At 36.7% G+C, this 25410-nt stretch overlaps 1 protein-coding gene across 7 annotated transcripts in view; it reads right to left on the bottom strand.

Annotated features, from left to right (window-relative positions):
* The window catches only part of tmod (tropomodulin), a 231712-nt gene extending 211675 nt beyond the window's left edge, over positions 1–20037 (bottom strand). For 4 of the 7 annotated variants that reach the window (XM_074184890.1, XM_074184889.1, XM_074184892.1 and 1 more), the window contains exon 1: positions 866–1014. In XM_074184890.1, the coding sequence (XP_074040991.1) occupies positions 866–946 (81 nt within the window). In that variant the 5' untranslated portion in view covers positions 947–1014. Of the gene's footprint in view, positions 1–865; positions 1026–19707 lie in introns of those variants that run through there. The other 3 variants (XM_074184886.1, XM_074184884.1, XM_074184888.1) reach the window with 3 other exon arrangements.
* Between the last annotated feature and the right edge of the window lie 5373 nt (positions 20038–25410).

Below are 25410 nucleotides of genomic sequence, written 5' to 3'. Positions count from 1 at the left end.
GAAACAATTCGAATTTGAATTGGGGATATCTGTTAGAAACCATTTATTTATTACCCTTTCACAATAACCTGTGAACAATTCTTCACACTGAAAAGAGTCAAAATGTAAATAGACGAATTACAGTTTCAGAAAAATCTATATTCGTCAGTGTGAACAATTCTACTTTTTATAATATTTTTTGGCTCAAAGTCTTATAAATTGCAAGTAATTCAGTGTTGATACAGTGTTTGCCAAACAACAGATCCTCTAAATCTTCATGAGTCACTGGTATATACTCACGTCATCATCATAAATAATTATTTCATTCAGTAAAAGTATATGTTTCACAGATTCAATAAATTCAATTCGATTCAATAAAAATATGATTGATTTTAGTTACTTCAATCTCAACTATAGGAATTGAATTTATGAAAAGACTTATTTTTTTGGCAACTATAATGTACAGTAAAATATCATCTGTTTGGGATTTCTACTTTGTTCTACTGGCTTGTGAATGGGATCACCAGAAATAATAATTAAAAACAGAATAAAAAACTATGTAAAAAATGTATAATATGTGTGTGTACTTTCACAAATCCTACTTGAATTGTTCAGTAGAAATATACAGAGTATTGTAGAACCTTCCAGATTTCAATGATCTACGAAGAATAAATTCTCCTCACGTATCAAATTCCTGAGTAGAAATGTCAAAAATGCTACAGAAGTTTCCGGGTTTCAATGATCTACTGAGAGTGACTTTCACAAATCCTACTCAAATTTCTGAGTAGAAATATGCAGAATTCTTCCGAACTTTCCGGATATTAATGATCTATAAAGGATGATTTTCACCTCTCTCAGAAAACGCCTTATTTATTATTACAAGTACCTGAGAAATCCTCGCCACCATCCTCATTTTGACCTTCTTAGGAACCTCCTCAGTAGTATAGAAACAAACAATCTTAACCATGGTCTCTAAAAAACTGACTGAAGTATAAAGCAACACTCACTTTCGAATTCAAAATACAAACTATGGGCTTGGAAAGCAAACTCTTCGTTTTAAATAGTTGCACACGTGTTTAATATATTGAAATAATGTTTTTCCTGGGTGTGTACGGTTGAATTTTCGTTAGAAATAAACAGATCCGTAAAATCTATCATTTATGTCATCGATCACATAACTAATTTTGTTACTGGGAACTTGCCGTTGCATAAAACGCTCGATTCAAGATACTGAGGTTATATTTTTAGTGACGTGACGTTGGTTATATGGGATATTTCCACTTTCTGGTCGGCAAAGGCCATAAATTGTCAATCAGTGGAGAACCTATGATAGGAAAAATACAGATATTTCATGTAAGGACATAGACTTTCACGCCTTGTAGTTTGAAACGTTTCGTCTGCTACTGCGGCAGGATATCTTCAGTGATATAGACGTTAGCTGCTATAATTGCAACAGTCTAGGTGGATTCTTATATAAAACGAAGTCGAAAAATCGTGTAAGAAAGTCTGGACTGATTTTCATGATTTTTTATTTGTTGTCTGTTATTTCTGCAGTAGATCTTCTGTTTTGGCTCTTGATCAACTGTTTTATTGTTTAACAGTTGAAATCTACTGACTACAAACAGTGGAAATTATTATATACGTAGTATATATTTATGAAATATATTTTCTACTGTTTTTTGTACCGAAATAATGTTTTTGTAACACAAAATTTACTGCTGGGCACGAAAATAACCAGGCATAAGTGGCTTTAAGTTATAAGAATCCAACGATTTCTTTTATTCTCACATACAAAACCATAACCTTTGCTGGACTGTTTTGTAAAAGCTACTATTTTGAATATAACAGGTGATTTTTTACGAGGTATAAGATTTGATTTTCAAAACCACACAAAAAATTTGAAAAAACTGATGAAATCTTCATTGGAATAGATAGAACGATCAATATAATTTGATGTTTGAAGATGATTTCATGCAAATGTTGTCCGTGGCTCCGCTTTAGATGACCCATGCGCAAGGTCCAATTTTGGCACACTCTCTCTAACATATCGACCGGTATTTCACGTATAAATGCTTCATGCTAGACGTTGTGGGAGGTCGCGTGGCTTCAATTCTTGCACCAGCTGTATCTTATGAGGTTTTACACCCAAATCCTTTCGCAAAATTTTCCACGTAGTGGAGTAACAGAGGCCCAATTGCTGCGAACGGCGGCGAATCGACATTTCACGGTCATCACGAACACTGGCGGATACAGCCGCAATATTTTCTTCGGTCCTCACTCTGCGTATGCGTGTTGATGGTTCAATGTCCAATAATGTAAACTGGGTTCGAAATTCAGTCACAAGCTTCCGAATATCTCCCTCAGTAGGCCGACGAAACTGCCCATAAATTGGAAGAAGTGCACAATGCACTTTCTTCACCGAGCATGAATTTTGATAATAAAATTCAATCATTTGCAAGCGTTGTTCATTCGTAAGTCGATTCATGGTTAAATTATAGACCAAACTGCACAAGTTTGACGATGACACAAGACACGATTCACGCGTGATCTGTCAAAAATAGGATAGGAAATGACGTATGATTTTTGGTGCTCAACTGTTGTGCTAACCAAAGCTGATTTGCTGTATGAAATATCTTTACTTTGAATTTTCATTACTGTGCATTGTGTAAACCCAATAACAATTATTGAAATATGGCATGGCGCAGTCGGTAGGATACGACCGACGCTTCCAAAAGTAATCTGATTTCTAATCGAATAACTTATCTACTCGGCCATGACTGCTTTCGTAGAAGGGTGAAAACTAATAGCATACCCCGAAACACCAAACCGATATGTAATACATATTAAACTAAAGCTTCGGACAATGTGAAAGTGCGCCTCAAAATATCATCAAGCTTCTTACTTCACTTGTTCTTTGACAAAAGCAACATGGAGCAAATACCTCGTAATTGTGAAAAATCGAGTGCCTACTTCTCTAAATGAGTATTTTTAGACTAGGCAGTCATTCATTCTTCATCCACGCCTGGCTTATTCCAATTTACGAGACAAATGTTACGGTTCGTGGTTTTGCAGACAGTGTATTCATACACTGGTGCATCATCTCTTCATACTTCAAAGTAATGAGGCACGAGTATGAGCCATGGGCGTGTGTTAGGGGGTTTTTAGGCAAAGCTAAAATTTTCTGGATTTGGTCTGGTGGGTTCCAAATCATGAGGAAGGATGTCAATCCACATATTTCAAAAATTGAGAATGCCTCAGACGTCAAGAGGTCATTTCCGGAAGGAACGATCAACAGACGGTCTTCTTTTGTATGTAGCTCATATTTTTAATGACTCAGAGAGACTGAGGCTGTTGTGCTTGATATTGCCTACCTCTGACAGTGCCTGACATGAGAGTTTGCACAGTGAACTTCGATTTTTGGCCTGTCAGATCATTTTGTCCGTGGCTCACCAGCTTTCTTAAGAGTCATCCTTCACAAGTAGCTATCGATCGTTCTTCCTTGAATATCTCCCTCCACAGGGGCCCATAATGACTTCAATCCTTGCACTGCTGATCCTTTTCATCTGATGCTTGAACTTCAATTGTGAATGTACTTATTTGGTAACAACAAGAGATTTCACACCTGGAAAACAGTTGGGTTGACAGAAACCAAAGTTTTGAGACTACGAAAACTCTGGCATCAGATTTCTCTAATGAGATGAATGTTATTGGACTGGATCCATTAGATTGTTGGGTGCAAAACTGGATACGTATATGTCTTGGTACAATAACGGTATTTCGATTGTACCCCAGCAACCTTCAATACTAATCGCTGGAGACTAAATTCATTTGGAAAAACGTTCCTAAGTTCAATCTAGGAATGCTAGATTATATCCAGGAAAGAACATCTTCTTGACTGGAGACTCAAAATCACAAGCAGCCCCGATAATCTAAAATGGCTTGGAAAGGTTTGGAAACTTGTCTCTTTTCTATATGAATACTTGTATTCCTTCTGTTATTCAATATGGATTTACTTGGGATAGAAATCAACTCTTAGGGATATAACTAAAATGTTCAACTACTGTATCACCTAGTTAGCCAAGAATTATTCAGAATCTTCTTCATAGTATCAAGTAAAATCCAAAGTGTAATAGTTACACCTTTGAACTGTTCAGCAAAAATCCAGACCGAAACGATGAGGGTTGAAAAATACGACGAAATGCTCAGAGAAAAGGTAGTTCCTTTCTCAGTATTGTTACTTTAGTTACAAAACGTTAATTCTCAAAGTTTGAAATCACCAAGTTATATTTTTATCCAATTTGTTAAATTTTGAAACACATTCCACTGACAGTTCACGCGCTAAAATAAACAGTTGACGTATTAGCGCTGACAGTTGACGTACAAAGTGACAGTTGACAAATCAGAACTGACAGCTAGAGAGCATTTTCACACGTCTTTTGTCAGTTTTGATACGTCAACTCAAAGTTTGTCAAATCCAAATCAGCTAGTGTTGCTAACCTCTCAAATGTTATTTCTTTCGACTGCTTGACTTCTTCGCAGTGGGAACAACAACAGTGGCCTGCTTGTCACGGAACTGGTGATTAGGACTCCAGTTTTGCAAACGGACGTCACTGTTTTGATCCAATAACTGTTCTTGCAGAATTCGCTGAATAAATTTGCGGATTGTTTACCCTGTAAGAGGCACGAGGATATGGTTCATGAGCACATATAGCTTCCGCTTGTAATTAATTAATTATGCAGCCGCGTTAGATTGATAGGACTTTTTCTCGAAGACTTGAGCAACTATAATATATTCAGAGAAAGAGTGAGAGTTACACAATGGGATATTACCAAACAATGACTGTTTCTTCGGTGGGTATCGAGCTTGAAAATGAAAGCGAAAGTTATTGAGAGATCTGATATTTAACTTTATAACTCATTTCTATTGAGCGAAATTCATTTATTGACGATTTTTGAATTCAATCTCAAAAGAATAACCAAAACTCTTGATCACGTATCAATGTCCGGCGCGGTAATAAAAAGCGGAGCAGTTGTTTTCCAGCGACATGTGTCAAAAAGGTGGAGATTTCGAGTTTTGAACATTGCGAACCCGAAAGGAAGCTACTCAAGATGAACAGTTTCCCACAAAAAACAAACACATCCAATTAAATCCGAAGTCGATAGAGCATGGAACATTTCGTAGCTTTTCGTGACAGTTTTTTAATTGATAGGGTTTCCAAGGAAAAATATATCGTGTCTAAATATAATCCATTTCTATTTCTTGGTGCAAGTCTGGCGTATCGTGCGTTTGTTGAAGTGTTTAATGTAATGATCCGAAAATAACGTGGAAAACCAAACCATTTATCTACGCGCAGTGGAAAATCTTTTATTTCTGTTCGGGGTATTAGCGGAAATCGCAGTTAATGCTCGTTTGACAGCGACCAGAAATAGAATCAAAAGCAGTGGAATATGAGGATCCAATCCACCTGCTGTTGTAGCACAGTACTCTCTGATGATGAATTTTTCGGGGCAGAAAAATGAATTGGCAAACTGCAAGACGAATAGTAGGAAGAGTTCGGTGGTTTGGGGGAGAGAATGAGATATTTCCAAGTTGATTACTCATTTAAGTAACATATTATTGAGATTTTTCACTGAAAAGTTCAGAAAACGTGTTTCGCTATACAAACGCTTCCTCAGTCGATACACAGTTCTATTTAATTAGTGCCAAAAACAGTGATTGATAAAGCTACTGTGTTAGCCAAACATGTCGTGATATATTTTTCAAATAAAGTTTGTGGAGAGCAAATCGTCAGGGATAGTTTATGAAATTACTATGCATTACTATGGACCGTAAATGGCTGACTCTATGCCATGCTGATAAACAGAACCGCAACTACGACTCTTCAAGACAAGTTCATTAGGTTCACAGAAAAACTGTGATAATCCCCTTCATCAGGAGGAGAAAATTGGACGATCTAACGCAGCACTTTCCCTCAATGGTGAGGTGAAATATTTTGGCATTGTCCCTATGGACTTGTCGAAGGATTTGTGGTAAAACTTGGGACTTAGGTCCCAAACAAATCCATTGGATTTATGTGATGAGTGTCAGACCAATGACCACTTATGGGGCAATTGCCTAGCTTTACAGAAAACGGCCGAAATCTGAACCGAAAGATCACTCGGTACAAAACATTTGTTTTAATTGAACTCTGAAAACTTCAAAAGTTCGTTTGGCAGGAAGTTGATTCAACACCAATGAAATAGGTTAATGATAAGTCCGTCCCATTATTAACATACGGCACGTTTTGGACAACGGGAGAGAGAGAAAAAAATTTTGTTTTGCTCAGTATTTTCAGGCGACACATGAATATTTCAACACAGGCTTTTTTATGTGGCTGGCCTTAATACGAAAAAGCCAAGAATTATTGGAGAACGAAAGAATGTATTTTGGTTCGTACATTATTGAAAATAATTTTGTTTATACTGCGGAATAACAAAAATAACTTATTGTGTCATGGCCAAAATTCCAAAACGCATTTTGGCAAATTGCATAAAGCATTGATCGAGCGTTACACATGGCGAGCAGAACATCTTCCTTGGACTAGAATTAATTTGTACAAGTAACGTAAAGTGTTAGTGTAGCGAATTTCTTAATGAGTCGTTTTAACGTTTCGTTGCGGTGTTCATGTTCAAGGTTGGGATATAATTCATCCCGTATAGTTTCGCCACACTGCAATGTCACAAGGTCAACAAATTATAGATCAACTAGCGAACCCCCCCGGCTCCGCCCTGGTGCAATGCTGATGCCAAATATGAATTCACTCACCGGAAATTTGAAGGCATGGGAAATCAGTGGTGAAGAGTGGTATGAAAAGGTAATTTTCATATGTAAACTCTTCTCTTTTACCCCCAAGGGGGACACCCCATTGGGATATTTGACAATCCTCCCTTAGTGCGCATTTTAAACATAAAAGGAACCTACATACAAAATTTCAGCCTCCGAAAATGTAGCGGTACGCAGAAACAGTGATAAAAAGGTAATTTTCATATGTATACGCGCCCCTTTTACCCCCACGGGGGGCACCTTCATTATGATAATCGAAAATTCTCCTTCAGTGCGCATTTGAAACATAAAACGAGTTTACATACAAAATGTCAGCCTCAGAAAATATAGCGTTACGGAGAAACAATGTTGAAAATGTAATTTTCATATGTAAACGTGCCTCTTTTATCTCCAGGGGGCCCCTCAATTGGAATATTTGGAAATACTTCCGTGGTATGCATCTAAGACCTTAAAAGCATCTATATACCAAATTTTAGCTTTCTAGAACTCACCAGTACGGAGTTAACTGAGTAACTTTCGCATTTATAAGTACTAATTAGTTTAGGAGATCTTGCAGGTCACTCTTTTGGTTCAATCTATCTTCCTGTGAATATTAATTTCAAATCTGACGTACAGATACAGATGTAGAGGACATTGAAAGTATAGATTTTTGAAGAGCGCCTTGTTAGACTGTCATAGATTAACTCTAACTCTGTCTGTAATTTATCATCAGTATATGATTCCATTTATTGATTGATTCACAGCTCCACATATTGTTTGTTAACTCAATTTAGATCAGCTAGAGAATCAACACAATAAATACCATAAGTTATTCTGCTGGCTGTACTGAATAAACCTACTTCTAGTAGTTCAAACTGAGTTAAATATTTTTTGTATATTCCTCGGTTCCACACAACAAAGTAAGGCCAACCTTTTGGCAGGTATCCAAAAATACTTGCCAAAAAAATATTTCTAAAAATTCCCGCAAACAATGAAATTCAGACAAACGCTCTACCACGTTGCTGAAAATTCGACATATTTCGCAATAATTGGTTTGATTTTCTGCTGGCTTGAGGTAGGTCGCAGGATTGTAAACACCGCCGGATGTTTTTATGATGGGAATTCAACAAATGCAGCTATAATGAAGTCCGATTTATTTTCAAACAGCACTTATATTAAACACCTACTGAAAAATCACCTTGAGGATGGCTTGTTTTTGTATAAACTCGCGCCCCCTCGATTTATTTTTGGACCGGTGAAAAAATGGTCATTCAAGTTGGTTGAATTAAATTACGACTTCAGCGCTCTCTATTAGCGGGGGTTCCCGGTTCGTAATACGCTCCTACTGAAAACTGCTGGCTGAACTTCAGCAGGTTGACGATCATTTTCAAAAACTGGAAGTTCTGGACAGATGCCTTTTTTGAACATAGTATTAGGTTGTTTTGTCTGTTTTTATGAGTCTAGTGCGCCTATTTGGGTTTTAGAGTCCCTTGAACGTGTACAGTCCTCGCTGCAAGTAACAATAAGGGTTGATGACTTTTTAATTTATGTTTAGTTATTAGTTTAGTATGATAAAGCGGTATTTACGTAATTGAATTTAGATGAGTTTGTTTTTCAGCAGTCTGTATTGCATTCAATTTCGGGTTCATTGAAGAAAGGTAGATAGACTTATTTCGGAAATGTAATTTATTTGCGTTGAAGTTTAAATTTCAAAATGAAAATTTCTTAGGAAACATTACATTTATTAGGAGAAATTGATCCGAACAAAAATATAACTAGAGTTATGATCGAAAATTTCTATGAAATCGGAATCGCTTGTAGAGTTATCACTATCCTCACTGGTACTATCGTTTACACTATCACCTTGAACTTATATACTAATTTTGTCTATTGCTGAATAAAGAACAAATACCTTCAAAGCATAAAATTCTTCGAAATGTTTAGCGTGTTTTTCCACTGCCCTTGAGAAAACGAATGAAGAATTCATCACATAAACTTTCAACGGATTTAAAATCGAAGTTGACATTTTTATCAGCCACATATTGTTTCAGTGATGCCAATACTAATTCTATTGGGCTCAAATCTGGGTGATGAGAAGGCAATTTGAGTACAGTATGTTCATGATTTTCCATAATCCCATCAATTTCATACAAGTTGAATCGTGGTTTATGGATTTTAATAGTAGAATAGAGATCAATTTTCAGCATATCATCCGTGAAATCATTTTTTCATCTCATCTTTCGTCGAGGACATGTTTGGGCATTTTTCGTACTGAACATTGTGGTATGGGGCATTGTATGTAACCGAAACATTTCTTGCAACCACTTTTTGTAATTGTCGTAATCCATTTCGCTATGATAGTCGTCCAATTTTGTGTTGGATTTGAATTTCAGATATGAATTTCCCACAAATCCATTTTCTCCTCCTGCATTCACAATTATAAGTCTCTGCTCTTTTGGAATTGGTGCAAGCAACCCTTCATTCAAATCATCAACATATAAATTATTGTTCGACCTTCTTCACGGTATTTCTTCATGTTTCTGAGAAAATTTTTTAGCAACTGCTGAATCGCTATTTTTTTCATTTTCCTCCATCTGAACCCTATTTCTATCGTCACTTTCCTCAGAGACTCATGAGATTCCTTATTAACCATTTTTGACAACGAATTTTTTGTGTACGCGGCGTAAGGTGAGAATTTTTTCTCTGTAATATAATAGTTGATTATATATCGACGGAGAACGCCTTGTTGAATTCATCGATATCTGATTTTGATGCTTTTCTGTTTTTTTATTAGGCGTTGAAAAAGAGGGTGACTCACCATTTTCAATTTCAAATTATCACTAATATTTGAGACTCTCAACCACCGTGTATAATGAGTTTTCATTAGTGTAACAATGGAGCATTTATCAAGTGAAATCATGCTAGATAATCACTTGAATGTAATGTAGATTTCGTGAATGAACAATTAATTCTCCACCAGTGATCACTTTATTGTTTGTGAGTCGTAGAATTTAGGTTTTGTAATTAAATTGGCTGTATATCAAATTATTCAAAAAGATTGCCTAATATTCCAACCCACGCGATCTCCAAAGCTTCGTGGTTATGATCGTAGAGGTAAAATGAAATAATGAGTAGAAATCTTGAGTTTGAGGTTAGATCCGACATCGTAACGTTAGTTTCACACTATCTTGATTGTTTTAACTTGTACTTGAATGTTTCGTTCCCAAGTCAAATAAAGAGTTTCAAGAGACTGGGAACTCATATGTTTTGGATTCGAAAATAAATCTGTTTTGGACGCAATTTTTTTTTTTCATTGTTAGATTATATTCTAGCTCTATCAATAGAACATCTGGAATTCATTAACCTAAATCATGATTGAAATATACGGGTCAGGCCGAACACTTTCTCGATCATCCATCATTATTCCCGCAAAATAAAGTGAATAACCCTAAATAGAAACACCCAATTACCCGTCAAAACCCAGTTTCGCAATCACCGAACATTTATACCTGGTCTTCACCGATAAATTCGCTTTTCTCTGTAATATTTATTAGTTCCAGTCGCTCTAACATGTGTTGTAGCGCTGTGTTCAATTTAAACGTGCATTTACAACCAAGGCCGTAATGTCCATTAACGTCATATCATAAATTTAGTGCATTAAACACGAATTACTTCCTATATTACCGCTATTTGTTTATTTCTGATGGTTGTTTAGAGTAAGGAATACAGAGAGGAAATTTATTCCTTTGGGTTTATTATTGTAAGATTCACTTTACGTCCATGTGGGATAGAATGTGTCAAACAGGAGTCATTCTGATCATAGTGCTTGAGTTGTCTCTTAAAATTGCACTTCTGTAGCACTGAATGGTTATTATGTAGATTCTAGCATGGTTACATAAACTTCAGAAAGTACAAAGCTCATCTTTGATGTTGATCTACGGTATTGGATTGTTAATGTTTTGTAAAGGATGCCTATCTTGGTTTGACACAACCCGAGCCAACCTAACCTTACCTATTTTACTAGTTCGGACTTCCATTGTCTAATATGATGTGATAACCTACCCTAACCTTACCTAGCTTAGCATAACCAACCTAACCTAACCTAAGCTATCCTGATCTGTTACTGAATGGTATTATAAACCACTTAGCTTTCTTCACTTGGTTGAAATTTCCTGTCCGTTCTGAAAACCCAAAAAAGTTCACTTCTGAGATCGGAAAGTCAGGATAAAGCAGGGTTTATCAGTGTTGCTCCGATGGGATTTCAAATAGTATCTTTACCAACCTCAAAAATCAACAACTTTCGGAAAAATTGTACAACAATTTGTGCTTAGTACTAGCGTGCATCTGCACTCCTTTTGACCTGTCATAAACGTATTGAATGTATAACATGATTAAATAAATAATTTATGCCTGTCTGTCTGTCATAAGGGTTAGTTACTAACGGGGTTACCCACAAAATGATTAAACTTATAGTTTCATGAGTTCTGTTGATGGAAGCATAAGCTAACATCAGGAAATTCACGTTTTATCGATTGAAATGATTTATTTTCTCTCCATTATCTAACTCACTATCGATGAAAGACGAAGAAACACGAAATATACATTTTTTATAGGCAGAAAATACTTCAACCCGTGCTGGGATGGAACGCAAAAGCTCATATTACATGAAGTGTCATGAAAAACAGAAGACGGTCCAAAAAAAGAATTTGACAGCTGTTGTAATCTTCTTCTTCTTCGCCTTCTTATTCTTCTCTAAACCTTCTTTGGCCTCAGTAACTAGGACAGATTTCAAATTATACAACACTCAGGGTATTTTCCGAAAGACGTGGATCACGTATCAATTAACAATTTGACGTCCTGGAATCCAAATAATGCGAAAAAAGCCACATTGCTGTTGTTTGTTGTCAATTATGATCAATAAGAGAAATGAAATCGAATACTGAGTATTTTCCTTAATGCCATATTCAACAAAGAATTTCCTGATAACGAATAAACAGAGGTGATGAAAAAACAAGAAACTTTTTTCTTGACCTTCGTTGTCTTTGAAAATAATATATTATATAATTGATGTGTTCTTCGAATTTTTTTATCAAATCTGGCACCATTTCTGAAAGTCATGTCAACACCCCCATTTTATGAATTGAATATAATGTAAAAAAACTTCATTACAATGTCGGAAGCCGAAAATAGTCGACAAAGTTGCCATTGCCGCTAGACTTCGGACTGGGTGCGCAGGTTACTATTTTTGAATGTTTTCTTTGTAAATCGTGTTCACGTAGCAAATCGCACTAATGTTCCATACGCGCTTCCGAATGACATCCACTAATGAATTTTCAGTTTATATTCCGTGGAACTACGTCACCGGTTCAATTCCGCTGACGCTGAAAATGTTTTGCGCTGGGAACGATTTACTTGCAGGAAAACAACAGTTCTATGACAAGGAAGCGCTCAATTGACAGAGTAATGGCAATACTGAATTGGGTTTTTTACAATACACACACTTTCTGTTCAAAAAATTTATGAATTTTCATTTTTCTCAAACAATATTCATACATTCATACATACGTTGCAAAACGCCGTTCTTTTATAGGTCTCTTCAATCTTGAGAACAGGAAAAAAGTCACAGGGGGCCAAATTTGGCGAATACGGTGGCTGAAGCATCCAACGTCAATTTTGGTGACTTCCATCGATTATTGAAGTGTCGTTTCTGATGCCTAGGCATTAAAAATGATTTTGCTATGCATGCTCCTATTCAATTGAAGGCAAAACAAAGTTATTTCTGATTAGTTTGTTTGGAAAGTATATTCAAAGGCAGATACTTATGAAAACAACGACAAAATTCGGAATTTTGTTATAATTGCAACTCTAACAATGATAATTTTGATAATTAAATGGGGGGCAATAGCTGATTAACGAAAAAACAGATTTTTAGACTACACAGAACATCACGAACATACCCCAGAACACTGCAAAATTGTAAATATAATATTAGTGATTGTCCCATTATATTATGTATACTTATAGATGTGTTCCACATTACTTCACTGGCTTGTTAATCCGTTTTGCCTATGTAATCATAGTATGATTACTTTCCCCTATCATAAGTTTGATATTTTTATCAATTACAAATCCTCACCTTTGTGTATAGGTATATATTATCTGGAGATTTCAAATGAATTGTTGAGTTGTTGATATCTGTAGTACTCTGAATTATTGCACAAAATTCAATTTGGAAACTGTAATAACAGGAAGTTTACACCAATGGTTAATTAGAAAACGTTTGAGCATATAACTCCAGCTGGCTATTTACGATCCATTTAATTTAAAATGGACGCAATAGTTTGTGTTTGGAAACTGATTTAAGTGAATAAGTTTTCAATGTTCATCGAAGATATATTTACACCTTTCATGATTAACCACTATACTCAGCTTATTATTGATCCTCGGTTCCATTTTTAAAAGACTACGTCATTTTTTTCTCATGAATAGGTACACACAATTGCCAAACTTTATTCCAAAACCTTGTTTTTTTACAAAGTTGAATGTTTCAGACAAATGAGACGTCTGCCAAATATTTTATTTCCACTAAACAAAGTGTCTTCATTGCGAATATTTTCGTTTCTGCTTGAGTAAATTATTACAGACAAAGAAAAGAATATTCGATTCGATAATCACATCATAAATTGAACGTTATAATCACATTTCAATGTAAATGTTTTCTGATCTAATCCAATGGCTGGGAGTTTTTAGCTTATTTCTAGAATTTTTATTTTTAGAGCACGTTCCAGTCGGTCAGAAGAGACACACACAAGCTTTGTATCACCGTTCACACTGTATAATATTAAAAATGGAAATATAAGGGTTTTCCAACGTTATTCAACATCTGTGTTGTGACCCACCTAATCGTTGTTGTGACCCTCTAGAGGTCCACTATTGCGTACCACAAATATTCCCATAAAAAGTCTAATGGTTTTAGATCTAGCGATCGTGTTGGATGTGGGACTGTTATGGCGAATCTCATCAGCCGGATGGATTTATTTTATTGTTTTCGACGCAGTGAGATGTCATTTTAAAATTGAATGTCCCAGGTGTTTCAAAAATACGCATAGTGAAAGAAATGGGGAATTTATTCCACTGTCAAGCAAAAGTAACATAAAAAACAAAATGAACAGCGCTACACATATCAGTCAACCGCAAAGCGTCCCATGTAATTATATTTGTCAGTAGTAATTGAACTGTCTAAGAGCTAATAATAATCCAGGGAAAGTTGCAACGAAAGCCAAATTGATGTTTGCACTTCCTCCATCTCAATGCAAGGCTTGATAAATAATTGTTGGCACGAGATACAATAAATACGATATAAATTAAGTGAGTGCCAGTTTTATTTGGCGCGTTTTGAGTAAACTTGACAAAATTTTCACCGTGATATACGGAGCCTATTTATTTTCCCGTCCCAATTCCGTTAGATGATCTAGTGTTTCGCGAATGCGGCTTAAGATTTCTCCCAGGCGCTGTACCAATGAACTAGTTGTCACTTACTGCATGCTTTTTTCTTTTAATTGCTTTGCAGTGGTTCGCGATTTATCAAAGAAGTGCTGCGACTGCTTCGTCCAGATAATAATGGATCCGGGAGGATTACACGAGAATGCGTTACATGTCACCATAATCTAGAAATATTTTTGTTGAAGTCACGAAAATAAATTTTACAACTTAGCAAGTTCTTGGCTATCACCTTAAAGTAATTTTACTCATATTTATAAAGTTTGGAACTACTTGAATATTACTTTGAAGTAGTTCTAACTATGTTTATCAGATGTTGAATTGTGTAGTCGCAGAAGTAAAGTTTTCTCTGAGGATTTCATGTGGGTCTTTTGTTGAAAGAGCTTCAATTCAATGACAGAGTTGTGATCACCTCGTTCAGTATCGAAAACTAAACCAAGTTCCTCGGCCGTTCGTGCAACTGTCTTGAAAAATCAATTCCTACTCTCCCATGGATAGCAAACTATCCTCGACAGAAAGCCAACATGGAATTCTCACATGCAGAGTAGAGCAAAAAAAGCATATGTGGCTTATGAGCAATGTCGGAGGACAGTGATACGCGCATATTCTATAAGAAACGTCATCAAGACGACGATCACACATACATTATTTATACATCATTCAGGTGATCATTTCATTACGAACGTAATTGTTTAAACTTTTTTGGTTTATCTACAGACTGTCAATGATCGACGTGGCACTATATGACGTCAAACCCTCAAACTGCTGCTGCATATTGTTTAGCATTATGTATTATATTTTGGGAATGACTGATTGGACGGAAATAGATACGTGTAAATCTCGCATAGCCAGTTACTAAACATTATGTTTTTACAGTTCAAAATTAAATTACCTCTATTTCCAGTTCGTCTTATAAACAAAGTTATTTGCAAAGCTGGAGTAAATAAGGATTTGAGCAGCGTGGAAATTAGCAGTTTCTGGAAGTACTGTTGTTCGAATAACTCCAACAGCGAACAGAGGATTTTGGTAAATTCAAAACTATTCGATGGTGGCGGATGAGATAATTTGACAGCATGCCAAAATTTATGGACGTATCAGATCAAGACTTTTTGGGTTATTTATATATAAGTATGATTGAATCAAAAATGAAAAAAGTGTTTTGGCAGGAGTGCTAAGTAAAGACTCTCAAGTTCAATATTATGATCGATTTACGAGGGTGGTCCTAGAAGTACATGGCCCGACCAAGAGATGGCGGTAGTTGTTGAAAAATATCACTGTATTAGAAAGTGAACAATCTACAAAGCATATGTTTCAAGTTTCAAGCTGTATGCAAGATGGATGCCACGTTTGTTCACACTCGAGCAAAGACAGTTTCGTAAAGATGTTTCAATTGAGTGTTTCGCGGAGTTTCATAGCAACAAAGCAGAACTCTTGCGTCGTTTCATAGCAGTGGATGTTTAAAGTTTGAATTGCTACCTCATACATCCAATTCATCAGATTTAGCCCCCTCGGATTATTTTCTGTTCCCAAATTTGAAGAAATAGATCTGCGGTGTCAGAGGCGTACTTCTAGGACTGCCCTCGTACACAGTAAAGTGTAACAAATCGAAATAAATACTTGGAATTCATATTGGGTCATTTTCGAGAGAATGTATGCTCATAAAAAAATTGTATTCCTCTCTATACAATATCACAAGTTTTCTAATCATCCCATTCCTCAATATTGGTTTGATAAACCTCATTTTCACGGTCTGAAAAATGTTCTAGTAGGTTGAATGAAATCTGCAGATGAAAATCTACAGAACAAATCATAGTGATCCTGATGGAATGAATTGCTACCAAAATGAAACTACCAATGTGCTGGAAATACACGAAAATAGGGAAATAGGGAAGTTTTCTTGCCAAAGACTATATTTTCTTACTCAACCAGTATATGTTTCAAAAAAAATATGACCTTGAAGTTAGATTTCATCTATCAGAATTTGAGGATGCAGGAAAAGATATTAGATGAAATTTCTTCCTTTTGCAAGATAATAACGACTGAAATATGGATTACTACACAGGCAAATACAAAAACCCTTGATAAAACTATATTATTTTGTGTATATCAACTTGCCTTAAGCGAATGTGTTATAAATACTTCCGAAAACATAACATGACTTCTGTGACAGCTATCTTTTGGGTTTGTTAGTCGTGGTTTACACGTTGTTTGTTCAAGTTTCGTCTACAACTGCGGTGGCCATTATCAAAGGCAACGGGCGAACAAAGTGCTCTAGATGGCATCAAAGCACATACTAAAGAAAATCAAAAACACATGAAAAACAAACAACGGATGGCAAAAGATATGAAAATTCATATGTTTTCTTTATGAGAAATTGACATTAGTATCGCGATCTGGTTAGCTAGAAATATCTGCTCAGGGTTTGACTAAACATTCTGTGTTTTTTGCTGTGAACAAATACATAAATTTCATAAAGTTTTCTGGCAAGAGAATGTTATATTTGCAAGAAAAAATCTTGGCGTTTTAATTTCTGCATTAGCACAATTTAGTTGGAATTTCAAAACATTTCGTTGAATCTGACAATTGCCAAACCAGATACTTACGGAATGAATTTGGCAGAGTTTCAATTAACATGCTGCCAATTTGAGTAATGGTATGATAAATTGATTACACGCAATGTCGATTTTCAAAATTATAATCCGCGAAGTAAGTATACGTATGGATGTACCTACTACCAAAATATGCTCTAAGCACGTTCTAGAATATCGCAAAGAGATCTGTTCAGCTTCACTTACTGGTAGTCATCTATTTCATTTACTTCTGTATTTCCAAAAATAGATTTATTCGTTTCTCAGTAAAATAAAAGAAAGCTTACATTTTTTACAGTCATTTTATTATTTAGTGTATTATATTGTTATATTTTATATCGATTTCAACTGTATCAATGGTACTCAAATGGAACTTTAAAAAAAAGCAATGCATCATGTAAGTGGAAATCATTCTGTTTGTTGTTCAGTATAAATTAATTCCTATTCTATTCTTTACTGATAGCTGTCAAATTTTGATTTAAGCAATTTTCAAACACTTTGGCAATGAAGAATTAGAATTATGAAAAATGGTCTGTTTCATACAAACCTGGGGTATCCAGATAGAAGACAACATATTAGAAACATATCTGCAAAATCGCGACACAACCAAATTAATGGTGGTCAATTTGATAAGGAAAGGCAAAAATTATATGCATCAAATAGGGATAAGAAGGTGGAAAAAATAGTCGTTTTAGGAACTGTTGAAAATAATCCCAAAACGTCAATGCGAAATTTGAAAATATCAACTGGCCTACCAACAACTAACGTTAGGAGAATTTTGAAAAAACACAAATTCAAGCCATACAGGACCTGAAGAGTTCATTAACTCAGTTCAGGAGATTGTGTAGGCCGCATAGCCTTTTGCCACTGGTTTTAAAAAATTTAAGGCAAAATACTGAATTATCTGTTGATGAATTGTCACTAATGGAGCTTAGAAAAATATATTTTCAACAAGACGGGGCTCCGCACTACAACACTGCAACTATCACCAATTTTTTGGCTGGAAATGTTGGTAATAATTGGATAGCCAACCGTTGACCGGCCAGATCACCGGACCTAACGCCTATGGACTTTCACCTCTGGAAAAGGTTGAAAGATCTTATTTTCGAAATGCCAACTAATTCTAGATACGAATTGGAAGCTGGTTGACATTTTGAACACCTTCTCTGAATAAATATATTTCATTGGTTCTTTATCATTATTATTATTGTCGAAGTTTCATTTATTGATAGTAAATATAATATAAATTGTTATCAGTTTAATTGAAACAGTATGTTTTAATTACTGCTGTGAACAGCTTTCTCAGCTTTTGCAGATTACTACGGAACAATTTCTTTCTGTCTAAAGCAGGGGTGGGAAAGTAGCTTTGGGTGGGGTCCGGATACTGTGTGAAAGTTTTAACGAGGTCCAGAAAAAACAACGGATAATAATTAAGTGCTACCTATGTATTATTTTGGTTTCAAATCAAATTCTGAATTATAAAACGCAAAACCTAAAATTAATGCAATAAACTACACTGACGGTCTTGAGCCAGTTTTTTATAGTTTGGTTCTCGATAGGAACAGCAAATTCGAGTGTGTTTTCTAAGTGGGCGTCCCTTAATCTCGAAGGATATGTTTTTCAAAAAATTCAATTTTGAGAAAGCTATTTGACATACGCCTGTTGAGCCAAACAGTGGCCAAATTTATAGCTGGTTTCTTGCAATTTTCATGTTTGGCCCAAAATTCTTCAGTGAATACCGTTTTATACATCTGCAAAGACACATCTTGCAAATCAATTATCTCCATTTGAAGTGATGGCTTCGACAGATTCAACAACTTGGCAGACACATCTGTCCATTCTGCCGCAACATCAACTAATTCACACAACACACACAGGCTAAATAGGAAACTTATCAAACCATATTAGTTGTAGGTACTGGTAGAACAGGTTAACTAGGCAACTTATTGAAGTAAAATAAGTACTAAGTTGAATTATACGCGACTCAGAAATATTATTTTGCCGTTTGCGGACCGCGGTCCGCCTGTTGCTGACCGTTGGTCTAAAGCCTACTTGATCAAAGTGGGCGTTTCAGAGTCTACATGAAAACCCTAAAAGCTATGTATTTCAAAGATGACTCTAGCAAAACAACAAATGTGCTACAGTTTTCGAAAGGTAAATAAAAGCTCTGCTGCTCATAAAGAATAGTTTTATCAATAACTATTGATATCTCATTTGGAAAAATTAGTTTTTTACGCAGTTGAATTCAACTTAAAAGTGTTTTGGAAATATTTTCATAGAAACACGAAATTTTTGACAGCAACTTTTCGAAAATGCACATTTTCGAAAAACATTCTGTAACTCAGAAACGACGATAGATATCGATATGCGGTTTTCACCATTAGGTTTGACATAAAATTTGACCGTCAGACACGGCCATAAGTTTTCATCTATCTAGTTCGAAAACAGGAGTTCGCCTTTAAAAGTGTCCAATTTGGCCCACCCTATACAATCAAAACTGAAGTGACAAAATGTCAAAAAAGCAACAGCATGCTTGTATTTTGGTGTTCTATGATTTGAATCGCCAACTTCTCGATTCAAAGTCGATTCAAAATGAAGTTTGTGAAAAGGGGGAGTACCTAATCGAAGCTAGTTAACTCGAAAACAATCAACTTAGCTTCGTCCCATCCATCCTTGATCAACCATAAACATCACTGGTAGCAAATTCCGCCAGCCCCAAAGGATTTTTATGTAACCGTTTCTAAATTAAGAAACAACGAAAAACCTAATGAAAACATGCGATTGACAGTTCGTTACGTCACGAAATCTGGCACTTCGAAAATAAAACGATCCACTTACTTCCTCGATATTCAGCTTGGTCCTGACGATCTTCCGACGGACCTCTGTCTCATAGCTTTCTTCGATGGTCTCGGCCATGTCTTCACAACAAGAGAATAGCACTCACGGAGAAAGACCGGCTGCAGCCCGTTTTGCTTCGTCCTGACGCTGTGCTAACGCGGTTAAGACTAAAGTCACTAGAGTGAAGCGAGCTAATTTTACTTTTGTTGAACGTTAGGCGAACGGAAGTTTGAGTATATACCATGTCCTACTACATGATCATTTGTCTGTCGGCGACGACTACCAATCGACCGTGCACAAAAGAAATACTACTTCGTAGTGCGTGAATGAAGCGAGGGATTTGCATTTTCCCGGCCCACTTGCCGATTTTGGGCTCACTCTCACTCTAAGACTGCACAACGAAACTTTGTATTGCACAGTCGACTTTCATTAACCCTCAGTTGTTACGTTGTACCTCCTACATGATTTTAATCAACTCCTGAGGATGCCAGCTACGTTGTCGAAACGTAAGACGACAATTACAAGCATTCTTAGTGGCAGGCAGAAAATTTTCTATTGTTATTCTTATTCCGATTTAGAACTATTGACCGACGTTCGTTTCAAGTGAGTTTCTAAACGTTTCGCTGACATGAGAGGTTTGCACCTTCAGGACCGTTTTTTATACCCCTCGATAAAGCACTCCCTCTTCAAAAAGGGTGATATAGCGAGCCATAGTTGAATGCACAACAGGTCCACCAGTTACTAGTCTACAGCATCAATAATTTTATATGATCTGCACAAATAATATGTCAGAAAAACAATAGTACAAAAAGACGAACTTTGAAACTATTATGACTAAATCATCTAAAAGAACAATTCGTTCAGGCCAGTTTCAACACCCTACATAGTAGGTTAATGGACTGACACCTATCAGAAAACAACTACTCCCCCGGCCTGGACGAGTGGCCAAACAGCCCGAAACCGGTCTGCAAGTGTGTTCCAATAATTGAAAATCTATTGCGGCAGTTGTACCGACAACAGCATATGCAGAAATAACTTCAATTTCGGTACCCGAAAAAATACTGAGATGCCTTGAACGACTGATACAAACTCTGGCAGAGTTCGCTTCACCTTAACATCTGGTCTGGCTAGGCCAGGATGGGCCACTTTCAGAAGGGGCACAGTATTTCTATATACAGTAGTTTCACTCAGCGTCGGTTCCTTTGATGTCGGTGTCCAGGAGTTTCATTTTTTATAATGATGACGTATTTGACACTAATGACATTTCTCCCTACTACAATCTCAACCAAAGCGTGTATACACTGCTCAACATAACAACTATTCATATAAACTGCTCAAAAAAAAACAGTCTATGAAAACCATGTTGGGCACCTGAGAAAATTGTACAAATGATAATTTTGCATTTGTGTAATATTGAAGTAACCCAGATCATTTGGGCAATGATCCAAGAATCACAGGTCTTGAATATAAAACTGTTATTTACTCACCAGTGTTTAAAAAGAATGTACATCAGACACGAAACATCTAACCAGAGAAAAACTGGAATAACCAGAGCCACTAGTAATTTGAATCTCAGTATACAACTTTTCTGAAAATCTTTAACGCAAAGATCTTTCTTTTTCTTCGGCCCTAAATTCTTCAACTGCATTCCGATTGAATTGAAATGTATTCGAAAACTAGAACAATTCAAAAAAGATTTTCAAACAAATTTTATAATATAATGAATAATACACACATCGGAAAAGTCTAGGGATATTTTTAAAAATGGCAATAATTTTTTTTAGATCGCTTTAGGGAAAAAAAAGTTGACGGGTGATTATTAAACGAATGTAACTTACAACAAAATTTATCAAATGGTCAAAAATACTGAGTGCGCATATAAGCAAAACTAAAAAAAAATATGGCTCTTCTTTGGTACCCCGAAAAAAAATCATAATACAAAAAAAATTGGAATCAGTACAAAGTATGGCCTCCACGCTGGTTTATTACGGCCCTACATCTATCGTGCATCGACAAAATGAGATTGTCAATGTCTTGTTGAGGTACATTTGCCCATTCAGCGATTAAAAGCTCTCTCAATTGAAACGTTGTGTGAATGTTCCCCATATGCGGAGTAATTCTTCGTTGAAGCATGTTCCACACATGCTCGATGGGATTCAGGTCCGGTGATTGTGCTGGCCATGGCAATACATCAACTCCTTCGTTGGTGAGCCAGTCAGTCACTAGACGCGCGACATGTGGACGAGCATTATCGTGCATTAGGTGGAAGTTTTCATCAACAGCACCAGCAAACGGACGGACGATAGGTAGAAGAATGGTATCGAGGTACTGTCGAGCTGTGAGGGAGCGATTTGGAAAAACGAGATCGGTTCTGCCGCCGATCATGATTCAGCCCCATAGCATTACTGTACCACCTCTGTATGTGTGGACTTCCTGGACGTGTCTCAAACGTTCATTATTTCCAGGTCGTCTCCACAGTCTTACTCGACGAGAATCTGGATGAAATCCAAATCTGGATTCGTCTGTAAATAAAACTGTGGCCCAATCATTTGCATCCCAGTTTTGATGTTCTTGACACCACTCTAATCTTCTACCGCGATTGCCTCTCGACAAAGGTGGACATCTAAGTGGCCTTCTGTTGTGGATATCTGCTTCATGCAGTCGATTTCTGACAGTATCACGACCAATGGTTACCTGGTTCGTCTGCTGCAACACGTTAACCAACTCAGGTGCTGTGATTGTCGGTTGTCTTCTTGAGGTTAAGACCAAAAATCGGTCTTGAACTGCAGTTGTAGCGCGTCCACGCCCTGGATGTTGTTCGGCTGGACTGCCAGTTTCACGGAAACGCCGCCACAATCGACTGATAACACTTTGGGAGCCCCCCAAACGAAGAGCTACATCATTTTGTCGCATGCCACCTTGAAAAAGCCCTACAGCTCTATTCATCTCAGCCAATGGTAAGTGATGGCGTTCCATGTTAAAGCACAATATTTCCAGTTTAATTGCTGAGCAAGAACGGCATAGAATGTACAAACTCGACACTTTCAGATTATTCATTTTAGCCGAAAACCTACAGTTTGTAAAAAACGTGATAAAAGATTAGTTACCATTTTTGCAGGCTTTGTTCAACCCATAGAAATCTACAGGGTGGTCGAGTGTACGAATTTAATCGAAATTAAACGACCTCATGCATTTATTTTTATGATATTTAGTATGTTATAAAAATATCCCTAGACTTTTCCGATGTGTGTAATTTAAGATGAACCTTACCTTTAAAAACTATCTGTTCTCCTCTGTAACTGACCCTGCTTGAAACGGTTAGGAATCCTCACCATTTGCAACTTATATAATTATTTGTTATTTTTTAAAAAAAGAAAAAAAATTCATTGAATCTATCATGTTAATTTTTCTACTAAATTTTTTCTCCACTCACTGCTTAGTTATAATCATAAAATGTACACTTTTTTAGAAAGTCTATAGATCTAGTACATGGCAGAACAGATAAACATATCTAGGCCAAGTTACTGGATCTGAGACTTTTGAAAAACACGATATGTTACATGTAAATATATAAACTGTACTTCAATATATCAATATCAATATCAAATCTACCGTTGGAATGAGGCTGGACATAGCAGATGTCCTCCTCCCCCACTCCACCTCCAACAGCAAGGGCACTTCCTGCGGCAGGCGCCAAGAGCTCCGCTTGAATGGAGGCAAGGAACCAGCTGCCCCTACATGAAAGCTCCCTCACTTGTTCGCCTTTACAGAGGAAACCAATAGAAGGTTGAAGAAGCCGCGCAACGGCAGTAATATCGCTGCACCTTCCAAAACCTTCTTTAAAAAGAGTGATAGCGAGCCATAGTTCAATGCCCTACAGGTTCATCAGTAATTTTTTCGACAGTTTTATGAGATTTGAATAAATATACCAGAAAAACATAATACGAAGTCTGTTCAAAAAATAAGGTGAATTTCCTTTTTTCTCAAAAAAAAAAACATTTATTTGTAGGCTTCTTCCAACAACTACTTAGTTTAGAAACATTTCATTTCTTTATTGACTTTTATTTCGTATTATAAGAGTGGACTCTTAACAGTCCAGTCCAAGTCGTCTAAGGTCTTTGCTCTAAAAGGTCGGCGACAAGTCGGCTCTTTAACATCTGCTGAACGAGGCGTTCTTTCAACTTTTGTAGTCTGTGTTTCGGCTGGAGGGACATTTATACCACCCTTTGTGATTTTACCAAGGCGTAGAATGAAAGTTAAACTGCAAGATGGTGCACCTCCTGGATCAGCTTTTGCATGTCATCCTACTGGTTGAATGTAAATGGAAATATTCACCTCATGGTTTGACCACTTCTTAAAATTGTCAAAGCTATCAAAAGACGACCCGATTCTTCTGGTACTAGACTGGTACACCAGTTATCGCCATAAAAGGCTTTAGAAAATGTGGAATCGTCCCAATCGACAGAAATGTGTTTACAGAACTGGATTATGCAGCTGCTGAAACGACAGAAACAATTCTACAAGAAGACCCTGCGTCAGGAGAAGAGAACACCATCAGACAAGTTTGTGCATCATCATCTCAGACTGTCAACAGCAGTAGCTCAACAGAACTCATTGGTGGTTCTGAAAACCCCAATACCGCCTTCATAATGGTATCCCTACCTTCTGTTGATCATTCAGTCAGGTCTAGCAGTGAGCTTTCTTCTGCCACATTTGATCCGTCTATTCCCAGCACTTCATCAGCGGGTTTCCTAGAAACAACTTCAAATTTGAACAGTCCACCAAACAAGAAGTCCACTTCATTTGCTGTAAGTCCACGTGAAATTGTCCACTGCCGAAAAACAGATGAATGTTTTGAGTAGATACTCATTGTTAACACTTTTATTCGGGTCCCAGTGGTTGACCCTTCTCGACAATATTTATTACCCCGACCATTGTTAGTGATGATTCTTCGAGAGTTACTTTGAACACGTTTCTAAGCCGAGGCATTTCTTCTGATCTGGGATTTCGGCCAGGAACTATTTCTTATTCTGGGGTTTTCACCGAGAACTAAACCCGCTCTAGAGTCTCCTCGCTGATCGAGAAAAGACTTAGCGTTAGTTCCTCGAGGTTACCCTGCAATTTTCTGTTTACCATGGCTGATGCAGTGTTGCACTGTTGTTTTCGACCAAAAAAATTACGAATGAGCAATGAATAGTGAGCAGGCGAGTTATCTTGATGAAAAAACCAAGCATTGTTTTTCCACAGTACCGGACGTTTTCTTCGAATTGGTTCTTGCAAGCGGGGCCACTGTCAACATTTCAAACGTTTTTGAGCACTTGAAGAAGTCCTAGCTAGTCTTTTACCAAAAGTAACGTTTTTTAATCCTTTTATCATCACTCTCGTTTACCACAAAGATGCACAGATAACTTTTTTGTGATTGATGGCTCACCATCAAGTCTAAAATCTCCGGAACGAAACTTCGCAAACCAAATGCTGTTTCGGCAGCGTTTTGGTTCATTTTGAATTTGTAGAGAAATTCTGCTTGCCAATATTGGGTGGAATCCTCCACCAACATGCCCAGATTTGCACCCCATCACGATTTGTCCTAATACTGGTGACTAAGTCAAAAGTAAACCATGAGTCTTGAATTAGCAAAACTTTGACTTGCTTCGTTTCCCCATATCATCTTGCGTAAGCTCTTTATTTCTTCTCACAGCTATT

The sequence above is a fragment of the Leptinotarsa decemlineata genome, unplaced genomic scaffold (genome assembly GCF_025532065.1).
Source record: "Leptinotarsa decemlineata unplaced genomic scaffold, Ldec_3_MD MMD2_tig00026361_RagTag_RagTag, whole genome shotgun sequence".
NCBI classification, from domain to species: domain Eukaryota; kingdom Metazoa; phylum Arthropoda; class Insecta; order Coleoptera; family Chrysomelidae; genus Leptinotarsa; species Leptinotarsa decemlineata.
The sequence above is the reverse complement of the archived record's forward strand: the minus strand, read 5'-3'. Positions and strand labels throughout refer to the sequence as shown.